Source organism: Electrophorus electricus, chromosome 8, assembly GCF_041902795.1.
Source record: "Electrophorus electricus isolate QZ-2024a chromosome 8, ASM4190279v1, whole genome shotgun sequence".
Lineage (NCBI taxonomy): Eukaryota > Metazoa > Chordata > Actinopteri > Gymnotiformes > Gymnotidae > Electrophorus > Electrophorus electricus.
This window is the reverse complement of record NC_137504.1, coordinates 13,356,483-13,368,090: the sequence shown is the minus strand read 5'-3', so window position 1 is coordinate 13,368,090 and position 11,608 is coordinate 13,356,483. Positions and strand designations below refer to the sequence as shown.

At 39.4% G+C, this 11,608-nt stretch overlaps 1 protein-coding gene across 1 annotated transcript; it reads left to right on the top strand.

The window, feature by feature from the left end:
- Window positions 1–288: 288 nt before the first annotated feature.
- On the top strand, window positions 289–11,607 carry rnf121 (ring finger protein 121). The gene is made up of 9 exons (XM_027018812.3): window positions 289–417; window positions 1,099–1,136; window positions 1,273–1,414; window positions 3,445–3,599; window positions 3,912–4,019; window positions 5,272–5,392; window positions 5,536–5,669; window positions 9,135–9,236; window positions 10,687–11,607. The coding sequence occupies exons 1-9, from the start codon at window positions 340–342 to the stop codon at window positions 10,805–10,807; spliced, it is 999 nt and encodes a 332-aa protein (XP_026874613.2). The 5' UTR covers window positions 289–339; the 3' UTR covers window positions 10,808–11,607.
- The last annotated feature ends 1 nt before the right edge of the window (window position 11,608 follows it).

Genomic DNA, 11,608 nt, shown 5'->3' with positions numbered 1-11,608 from the left:
CAGCCACACACACAGAACTGTCTAAGTGGTCAAAGCTTAAATGATAGGGTACTTCTTTTTTTATAGAGCAGTGGTACAAAGTTGATTTTTACAGTTACATGTCTCCTCTATTCATTATTTGCATTGTAAAAGGCAGACAACTTAATCCTGAAAACATACTGGAAAGAAATTGTTCTTTACTGATTGTTGTTCTCTTGGTAACGTTTATGTAAATTATGTAATTAAAAAAACCTACATGTTGGCAAATGGAACAAGAACAGGTGTGGTGGAGTGCGATTGGCTCGCGAATCTCCTAACCCGGAAGGTAATGGAAAAGTCCGGTTGTCGGTGCTACCGAAGATGGCGGGGGTGTTTGAGGTGGAAGTTGACGGTATAGAGCACGACCATGGGCATGGACACCAAGATGAGGCTTCTCGGGTATGGCAACTGAAGGCTTTACCACTGTAGATTCAAAGATAGCGTATTCCTTTAAAATTATTCTGTACGATGTATCCTCGACTTTTTTTACGGGATGCTTCGTGAAGAGCTAGCCGCTAGCCGCTAGCCGCTAGCAGTGTTCTCGGTTGATTCGACAGAGTAGCTATCCCAGATAGCCAGCCAGCTAGCGTTGTGTACTTAATCTTTGCTTTTGTCAGCTATAATTGAAATTAAAATCAGGCATTTGTCTCAGAGTTTACGTCCATTTTCACGCAAGATAATGTTCAGTGTCCTTCCTTTAGAAGAAGTTATGATATTTGGTTAGCATGATATTTCATGACGTTCACTAACAGCCCTGTTTACTAGAATAGTTTACAAGACTGGATCAGAATGTTTTTTCTTTCGTGATCTGAAAGGTGTGATCAAGCAAACTGAGCTAAAACCTTAATCCAGCCAGACTCTACTACTTAAAATATATGCTTATTAGTTCAACATGGAAATGTTTTGGGCATTTTAAATTTCATTGTTTTGTTTTTTTTTAAGTGTATATTATCCAGTTACTTTAACATTACAGGTTTCACTATTAGCATTGGTAAAAAAATGTCTAGCATAACCCAGTGACACAAAAGGTATGGCAAAAAGAAAATGCAGTAATAGCCTTGATTGTAATTTTCTCAACAGATTGACCTGTCCCAGCTCTCACCAGAGGAAAAATGGAGGTTTGTGTTGTGTCGTACATGAAAGGGCAAGACCATTTCACCTTTCATCATTTAGCCTAGAAGTCCACTCCTGAAGATGATGGTTTGTAAAATGTGGTATTTTGTGGGGGGATGTCTGTGTGTCTACATCTATCAGACTGGAACATGCGAGAATGCATGCCAAACACAAAGGGCATGAGGCCATGCATGCGGAGATGGTTCTTATCCTCATCGTCACTCTCGTCATAGCGCAGCTGGTCCTTGTTCAGTGGAAGCAGCGGCACCCTAAATCCTACAATGTAAGTATGTCCCTACATGCTGCTACATGGAACATACACTAATCTCTGGCGATAAAAATTGCATTGTAGCTTGTGCTCATCCTAAGGCAAATATGACCTATATTTTACAGTTTTTCTATCACAGTCTGACCTACATTTTAGTTACATACTGTGATGTAATTGTGGGGTAATTACTGCAAAATACATGAAGACATAAATACATTCTAACTTAATAGTAGTATTGTTGGAGCACATACAGCCCAGCACCTTACATTTAACGGGAAACATTAGTGTGAAATTAGAGATAAGAATTTTAATCATCTATATGAATTTAATATATATATTATTTAATAATAGAATTTAATGTATTACTTAGTCAGTTAGTGGCATTCTGTTTATGTAGTGTATTATTTAAGCACGATTACCTAACCTGAACCATAGATTGAATTGCTAAAATAACTTGTGAATCAAGGTGAGCGCTAATGTTTTTTTGGAAAGAATGAAGTTATATTTATATAGCACATTTCATGGAACCCAATGTTCCTTTACAATTAACACACACAGTTTTGACCTGTTTCATGCCTGACCACTAGGTGAGGTCTGAGCTGTTTTATGCCTGACAACTAGGTGGTAAGCTTGTTTTTTGGCTTGATTGCTTTGACATTAGTGCAGTCAATGTTTTGTCTATATTGGACACATTTCTTTCATGTTGAGTCATTCTCGGTTGTTACGTTGTTACTTTACACTTAGTCCTTGTGCTTAGGCCTGGTTTCACAGTATTATCACAGCAAATATTTGCACTGTAGTTGTTTTGATGTGAATGATCTACGGATGGTCACTTTGTGTATGTGTAAAGCTGACTGTTCAAGCATGTTTCCCCCTGTTTTCCAAAGTACTTTAAAATCACAACTGGAAGCCTTTGCCTGAAACACCTGAGCCTCAGAGTTTAGAGGAAGGCTTCACCTTGAATTATTAGCATACTTCTGAATTAGTAGGAGGAGTAACCAGTACAGTTTATATCTGCAAAAGAACTGATCTACACTCTTGGAACTTTAGAAACGTATGGAATGAATGTAATGATTTATACATAAACTTTTTCATATATAAACTGGTTCCTCCTCCTACTGATTCAGAAGCACTTTGTGTGTGTGTGTATATAAACACACACACACAGGGTTTTAATATGTTAACTTTCTATCAGTGTAAACATCCTGGATAGGTACTGAATGTTTTGGGGTCAATGAGAACAAAGTTTGTACCTCTTATGTGATAGATCATGGACTCATCTCTTTAGAAATTTTGCAGAAGAGGGTACCTTTTTTAGGAATTGCATCGCATTCCATTGAGAGGGGGGCAGAACCAGATTGTAATCTGGGTTCTTCACATTCACTGCATTATAACTAGACTGAAAGCAGGATCTTATCATCTAATAATGATTGGGGGATATAACATAAGAAATGATACCTCACATTGACAGCTTGAATTAAACAAAAAGAAAATTATTTTCAAGATCATTTTACTCAACATGGAAAATAAAATCCATATCCACAAACAATAAGTATTGTTGACATTGGAAAAAAAAAGTTTGTTCACTTGATTTAAACCATTTTTAAAAAGCAAAACAAACATACTGTAGCAAAAGTCACCTTTCTTCTGCATCATCATTGAGTAACTCCATTACATGTATTCAGTTACCAGCTAACTCTGTTCACTGGATGCCTACGCAGATTTTGGGCAGTCAGGTGCTTCCAGTTCCTAAACAGATCAATGAAAGGTCTCAGATTAGCGTTAGTAGAGGTGTCTTTTAAGACATCACTTGCTTTAAGTAGCAAACCTATGGAATAGGTTGCCTATTACTCTTAATATTATGTCTTGAATGATTATTAGATTGTAATTTTTTTGTTGTTGTTGGTTGTTGCTGTGCTGTTCTTTGTATTTGGCTATAAACAACTGATATTGTTTAACAAAAAAGTGAGCAAGCCCTTCCAGCACTCTTGTTTTGTCCTCATTTGTCCAGGTAATGTTCAGGTACTCTCTTTTTTTCTCTTCAGCTGGTGACGCTCTTTCAGATGTGGGTGGTCCCTCTCTACTTCACCACCAAGCTGCATTGGTGGCGGTTCCTTGTGACATGGTTCATCTTCTCTGTGGTCACCGCCTTCATCACGTTCCGCGCCACCCGCAAACCCCTGCAGTGCACCACGCCAAGGTAACACCACGCTGCTTCGCTAGCGCCATCTAATTTTCAAGTGGCACAGCCTGAATATTGCATACAGAAGTGTGGGGTTATGGCACCGAGTGTTACCTAAGGTCGTTTATCCTCTGTAGCACAAAAATGTAATTAGGGTAAATGTTTGCTCTGTCAGTGACAGTGATTCCAGTCACGGGTTGTTTATTTGTCAGTGCTGCTGTTGAATCATACATTGGACATGTTTTCGTCTTCCTAGTCAGTGTCTGCTGATGTCCTTGCTCATTGATGTCAACAAAAATTTGTTGATGTGTGTTCGTTCTCTCTCTATAGGCTGGTGTACAAATGGTTTCTTCTCCTGTATAAGCTGAGCTATACCACAGGAATTGTGGGATATGCTGTTGTCATGTTCACTCTCTTTGGTATCAATCTGATATTCAGGTGAGTGGTGCTGTCTGTTCCAGGTTTATGCTCCAGTCTCTAAACTCTCGAGAACTTTAATTGTATGCTCAGAAGTGACAGTGACACCCATGCATACCCCCTTTGTTATAGTAGAATGAAACCATTGGTAAATTCAAAGAAATCTGACGGTTATGTGGCGCAGTTTAGATTTAGATTAGATAGGCTGCGATGCGTGTCACAGTGATTGTGCATGGCTTCGAGTCTGTGGGACTGCGTGTGGTCCCACTCATATTGGGTGGCAAAGAGTTCCTCTCCTTTAGTCACACAATGGGTCACGTACACCCAGCGGCACACACAGATGCTTGTGATCGTCTCCAAGCCTTTTCTGATGTAGTCTGTGGCAGCAGAGGTACGTGTTAGCCCTCACCTGTCCAAAGTTGGTAGGGGGAATTGCAGAAGGAAACTGGCAGATGAACACTGCAGAGAAAAGGAGCTTTAAATAGGCCTATATAATTTAACTTCCTGTTTTTTATTTATTAGCAGTTCATCACATACATTACTCTTCTTGTAAGACTATTTTGCATAGTTCACTGATGATGTTTCCAAGTAATGTGTGGTCAGATGAGGAACTGGTCGTTAGGTGGCTTAATTTCACAGAAAGCCTGATTTTGGGACCTATTCTTTCAAGACCTTTGTTCCTCTTTGTTGACTGGGGTTCAATTCCCCATCCGGGAAGTGCACCATGCTATACCAATAAAAGTCCTTGGGCAATTCTCCTAACACTACACTACACTATCTCGGTCACATGATTGAAATTGTAATTCGCATCTGCCAAATGCATAAATGTATGTAGTGTAAATTAAAACATGAAAAAGCCCTTAATGTCAGCAGTAAGGAAGTGAAAAGACCAAAGAGGAATTGACCATGTGAACAGTATGACCTTTCACAGTACACACTAAAGCATAGTCATTCCAAATTCTTCCAGCATCACTTGTGATCTGTGAGTATGTGGACAAAGAAAGTTAAGTGTAATATTTACCCCCATAAGAGTAATAAATGAAGTTTGTGATTTTTGAGAGATATCTCAGTGATGTGCTGACTCATTAATTAGCCGTTGTTTCGGATTGGCCCCTGTACCTGTGACTGGTTTGATTTTCTGTTTGATTTGAATCCATTTTGTGCTTAAATGTAGACTGGGGGGGGGGGACATGAGTCAGCAGCTATATTAATAAGTCATGGACCAAATGAGTTGAACCATCACGTGACCCACATCTCCACCCTCTCCGCTCAGAATAAAGCCAGAAGACTCCATGGATTTTGGGGTCTCCCTGCTCTTTTACGGCCTGTACTACGGCGTTCTGGGCAGGGACTTTGCTGAGATGTGTGCAGACTTCATGGCCTCCACAGTAGGGGTGAGTGGTGTTTTGTGGTTTCCTCTGTTACCTTCACACTTTCAGCTGTGTCTTGAACGTTTTCTGAATGGTCAGCGAGTCGCTGCGAGCTAACTCAGTGTGCTGTTCTGTGCTTTCTCCACCCCCCCACGATCTCACGTCAGTATTACAGTGCGTCGGGGATGCCCACCAAGCACCTGTCAGACAGCATCTGTGCTGTGTGCGGCCAGGCCATTCTGGTGGACGTGGACGAGGAGGGCATCATGGAGAACACCTACCGCCTCTCCTGCAACCATGTGTATCCTTAAATCATGGCAGATAAAAATGAGTAATTTGGTACCTCATACTTGGGCTCATGGGTGCAGGTTTGGGTGGTTGTTTCAGAAATGTGGAAAGGTGTCTTAGCTGGCTGTTTCTGTTTGCCCTTCCCCCAGAGTCAGCAAAGAAAAATATTGTCAGTAAAGTACAAAATAATATATATATAGGTGCATCTCAATAAATTGGAATATCATCGAAAAGTTAAATTATGTCAGTAATTTAATTTAAAAAGTGAAACTTGTATATTATATAGATTCATTACACACAAAGTGATCTATTTCAAGCATTTATTTCTTTTATTGTTGATAATTATGGCCTATAGCCAATGAAAACCCAGTCATTATCTCAGAAAATTAGAATATTGTGAAAAAGTAAAAGTAAATTTTGCATTTCATTTGGAAATCAAGGTCCCAGAGTCTGGAGGAAGAGTGGAGAGGCACACAATCCAAGCTGCTTAAGGTCTAGTGTGACGTTTTCACAATCAGTGATGGTTTGGGGAGCCATGTCATCTGCTGGTGTTGGTCCACTGTGTTATATCAAATCCAAAGTCAGCGCAGCCATCTACCAGGACATTTTAGAGCACTTCATGCTTCCGTCTGCTGACAAACTTTATGGAGATGCAGATTTCATTTTCCAGCAGGACTTGGTACCTGCCCACACTGCCAAAAGTACCAGTACCTGGTTTAATAACCACAGTATGACTGTGTTTGATTGGCCAGCAAACTCACCTGACTTAAACCCCATAGAGAATCTATGGGATATTGTCAAAAGGAAGATGAGAGACACCAGACCCAACAATGCAGACGAGCTGAAGGCCGCTATCGAAGCAACCTGGGCTTCCATAACACCTCAACAGTGCTACAGGCTGATCGCCTCCATGATATGCCGCACTGATTCAGTAATTCATGGAAAAAGAACCCCGACCAAGTATTGAGTGCATATACTGTACATACTTTTCAGTAGGCCAACATTTATGTATTAAAAATAATTTATTGAATTGGGACCTTGATTTCCAAATGAAATGCAAAATTTACTTTCATCTGAAAACAGGACTTTGGACCACTGAGCTACAGTCCAGTCCTTTTCTCCTTGGCCCAGGTAAGAGGCTTCTGACGTTGTCTCTGGGTCATGAGTGGTTTGACACAAGGAATGCGACAGTCGTAGGCCATGCTCTGGATACATCTGTGTGTGGTGGATCTTGAAGCACTGCAGCAGCAGTCCACTCCTTGTGGCTCTCCCCCAAATTCTTGAATCGCCTTTTCTTGACGATCCTTTCAAGGCTGTGGTGTTGCTTGTGCACGTTTTTCTACCACACTTTTTCCTTCCACTCAACTTTGCATTTATATGCTTGGATACAGCACTCAGTGAACAGCCAGCTTCTTTAGCAATGACCTTTTGTGGCTTACCCTCCTTGTGGAGGGATTCAATGACTGCCTTCTGGACAACTGTCAAGTCAGCAGTCTTCCTCATGATTGTGTACCCTACTGAACCAGACTGAGGGACCATTTAAAGGCTTAGGAAACCTTTGCATGTGTTTTGTGTTGATTAGCTGATTAGAGTGTGACACCATGAGTCTACAATATTGAACTTTTTCACAATATTCTAATTTTCTGAGATAATGACGTTGGGTTTTCATTGGCTGTAGGCCATAATCAACAACATTAAAAGAAATAAACACTTGAAATGGATCACTCTGTGTGTAATGAATCTATATAATATGAGTTTCACTTTTTAAATTGAATTACTGAGATTAACTTTTCAATGGTATTCTAATTTACTGAGATGCACCTGTATCTTGTTACAATGGTAACAGTATGGCATGTTGTGTGTTTTTTGTGGGGGTTTTTTTCTTATTTTATTATTATTATTATTATTATTATTATAACAAAAAGAGGAATCTGCTTTCTCACTTCCTTGCCCAGTGAAATGTTTGTATGTCTTATTGTGGTCATAACATGCATTTCTTTGTGTGTCATAGTTTGCATGAGTTCATGAGTTCATGCGTCAGACGTCTGTATTAGCAATGATGTTTAATATTTCCATGACAACAGATAATTTAATCTGCTAATTTTCATTGACATTGGTTGACTGAAATGAGAATGAAAGAGAATGAATCACTGGAATGAGATGCATGCTTTAGTTTTAGTTCAGCTATGACATGTTCCTCTGTAAATGCACTGCTCTTTTTGGAAATATTCCACTTGTCTAGACATGACCTTATTTCTATTTATGATGAACCTAATTGCATAAAAGAATACAAAAAGCCAAAAAAGCAGAAATTCTGATGTTTTCCTCATGCAGCAGCCATTATCCAATGCCTAAAATTACTTGCCCCATTTAACTGCTGCTTGACAAATTTAATTTATTTATTTATGAAATACATTCTGAGTAAATGAGAAATGCACTTTCGTAAGTCACTCTGGATAAGAGTGTCTGCCAAATGCTGTAAATGTAAAATGAAACTATAGTTTGCAAAGATGTGATCATTAATTATTTTCATTTTGGACAAATGTGACCAAATATATAAGCAGGTTATTTATGACTTTCTGCAGCAAATCATATAATGCCATATCCTTTAACTCAGATGTCCCTGTTAACTAGTTTACCTGGTTAGTAGCATGAACTGCATCCAGGTGCGTTCTGGAGGCTTCTCTGTGGATCCTTGTTCCAGGTGTCTTCAGGCTTACTGAAGTACATTTTATCAAGTAAACAGCCAATGGTTGAGTTCGTTGTTGTGACCACTGGTAGTCTTATCAGCTGAAACAAGAAAGGAACAACCAGCGTCTGGTCTAGGGAGTATTAGCCATTGTGGCAGTTTGAGGCCAATTTTCTTGACTGCCAATCAAAGTTTCCAAACGGACCATGGAAATGATTTCTTAAATTGGTTTATTAGAGATGTACTACCTTTTACTTCCCATCAGATGTATTTTTTGTTTTTGTTTTTTTTCTCTCAGATTGTCCCTTATTTACTGGTTACAAAACTAAAAGCAAATATGCAGCAAGTCAGACAAAATACTTTTGTTCTCAAATAATATGGGTATCTCTGCCGAATGTTTGATAGTAATTTCTTAAGCCTTATAAGCTACTCTTAAGTTTTATAACAAATTCAAGTTAAAAGCAAAAGCAGGATTATTCCTTGTGTTATTAGTTCATCATCCAATGTCAATCAGAAGAGGAAGGATTCCCCCACTGAGCCTTGGTTCCTCTCAAGGTTTCTTCCTCATCACTCAGGGAGTTTTTGTTGTCACTATTGGTTTTGTTCATTAGTGACAAGGAACTGGATTCTATGTATATGATTTCTGTAGTTAAAACTGCTATTACGGATACAGCTCTATTACAGTTTGTCTACTAATGTCTCAATCTGTACAGGAAAAATATAACACTGCATATTTCTTTATTTTTCAATTAAGCTACAGTGTTCCATCCTTAACACCTTTTCTCCCAGATTTCATGAGTTTTGCATACGAGGGTGGTGCATTGTGGGTAAGAAGCAGACGTGTCCATATTGCAAAGAAAAAGTGGACCTAAAACGGATGTTCAGTAACCCGTATCCTTTATACTTGTTGGGTGGGTGGGTGTGTGCATTTGCGTGTGTGTGCATGTCAGTCACCTCTAAATAGCAGTCAGGTGTCACCAAACAGTTGTAAATTATTTAATTAACCATTAGTGATTAAAACGTTTGAGGTCCATAATTGGAATTGGACATTCTTTCTAATTTGTATGAAATTCCTCGATGACATTCGCTATTGAGGAAATCTCAGAATGATTCAGAAATTATTAGCAGTAGCATTGGACTGACTTAGGATAGGTGGTCCTTTCAGTTTTGTTTTTAGTTCCTAAAACAAATATTTTGGACATTACAGCGCAGTACGGTGGTAGTCTCTTTAGTTTCTTTTTCCTGGTAGCATTGGTAAATTCCTGCCCTTCCACTCCCTTTTTTGTTTTCAAGACCACATGTTGACTTCCAGCCTATGCCAAGGTTTTGGGAACTGTGTTGCTTTGTTACGTAATTGTTCAGTTCAAATACAGTTTTGTTACTGTGTACATTGTGGTCAGAGAAATGGCTATTTAAAGTTGGTCAGTTTGGAAAAGGTGAGAATTCAAGACTTAAACAGTTGAGTATGATTTATGGTTATATCAGAAGCCACATGCTGAACCACTGCTTAGCTTATGTAATGCCGACTCATAAACTTTCCTATAGTTGTTTCTGGTATCCTGAATAAATATTAGTTTTACCTATGTTCAGCGCAGGACATTTAGTCCTGACTGATATTAGGTTGACTCACTTGGCAATCACTCAATGGTAAATAGTTAAGAAATAAAGGGATTTCATATTACTGGACTGTATTTATTTATCTCTGGTGAGTAAGATCACTGATGCTCCCCAAGAGGATAGTCATGTGAACTTTTATCACTCCAAAGTTTTATTTCACTTTACTTAATATAATGCCTTTTATTTTAAAGGCTTCACAGTGTCAAATATTCCTTTCTTCCAGTACCCCTTGTTCAAATCATCAGGTGCTGTTCTTATTATTAAGTCCTTCATGAGTTGGATGTACAGTGCTAGAACAGTGAAAACTTGACACTGGTCAGGGCATTGGGGCTCTGTGATTGCAGTTTAAAGCCCCTGACTCAAAGGCATCATATCACACTTTTGTCTTTTAGTTGTGATTATTCTGGTGCTTCCCAAACAGTGCTTTCCTTATAAAAAGTATTCTGAAAGATCTTATGAAAATACCTGGTAAGAGGGAAATTTCAAGTTGTAATTATTGGCATTAGGATGCTCAGATTTCCATTGGAATTGATGGTCATGTGTCTCACTGTTGGGAATAATGAGTGTTTCCTGGCTGTACTGGGCATAGTCTGGAAAGTCGTTATTATAAGGCCAGTTCCAAAAATTGGCCTCTAATTGTTGCCTAAAGTCTGAGGCTTTAAAAGCTCTTGATTCCTGGTCTGAATGTATTGTAAAAAGAGTCTCCTTAACCGCGTGTCCTCAGATGGGAGAGGCCTCATGTCATGTACGGCCAGCTGCTCGACTGGCTCCGCTATCTCGTAGCCTGGCAGCCGGTGATAATCGGACTCGTTCAGGGCATCAACTACGTCCTGGGCCTGGAGTGATGGCTGAGCCTGACAGACGCATGCATAGGGCACATGCTGCCATGGCAGGAGGGGACGTGTGTTTGGCTCCACGGACAATGGGATTGGGACTTTAATCTCCACTGTGTAATGTACTGTATATAAGCACACCTGGTGCTAATGTGTATTTAAAGGGGAAAAAAAATTTATTCTACTAGCAGTCTCACATTGGATGTGTCTCTGTATAAATTGAAGTGGGGGACTCTTTTGGAATTAAATGGTTTCTCATTTTAGGCCTACTTCCCCAAAACATTTCTCATCAGTTCATAAGTCTTAATATTTTTAATCATAATTTGTATCCTTTTGAGTCTTTTGTTAACACACATGTATTTAATAGAGTGTCATTGCATGTATCATATGCCCCTTGTCCTCTCCAGTGAAACACTCTCTCCTACGGATACCATCAGCAGTAATCCATTGTTTCATCTCCCATCATGACTATCATCTTGTGATGGTTAAATGAAGGACTTCTATACAGTACATTAATATAAATAGCCCACAGACCATCATCTCTTTAGCTCTAGGACACGTGAAGTGATTTATAGTCTTAGGGCACGTCTCTGGGTCAGGAACAGACTACATGCACGACTCTGCCCCTGAGGGCAGTGGGGTGTGGGGTACCCCATAAAGGTGAGTCTGCTAGTGGCCAGTTTCTTTTGAAGTCCTGCGTCATTGTGCGTTTACCTTGTGATGTATGTGTGGAGTCCCCAAGGGCTCCTAAGAAATGGTACTTTGGATGACCGTATGTTTCATAACTTGAATAACATTTTGTCAAAGCATTAT

Coding starts and splice junctions, on each gene's coding strand:
- rnf121 (XM_027018812.3), top strand. CDS start 340: ATGGCGGGGGTGTTTGAGGTGGAAGTTGACGGTATAGAGCACGACCAT. Junction 5,670..9,134: donor CGCCTCTCCTGCAACCATGT/GTATCCTTAAAT, acceptor CTTTTCTCCCAG/ATTTCATGAGTTTTGCATAC. Junction 9,237..10,686: donor AAACGGATGTTCAGTAACCC/GTATCCTTTATA, acceptor GCGTGTCCTCAG/ATGGGAGAGGCCTCATGTCA.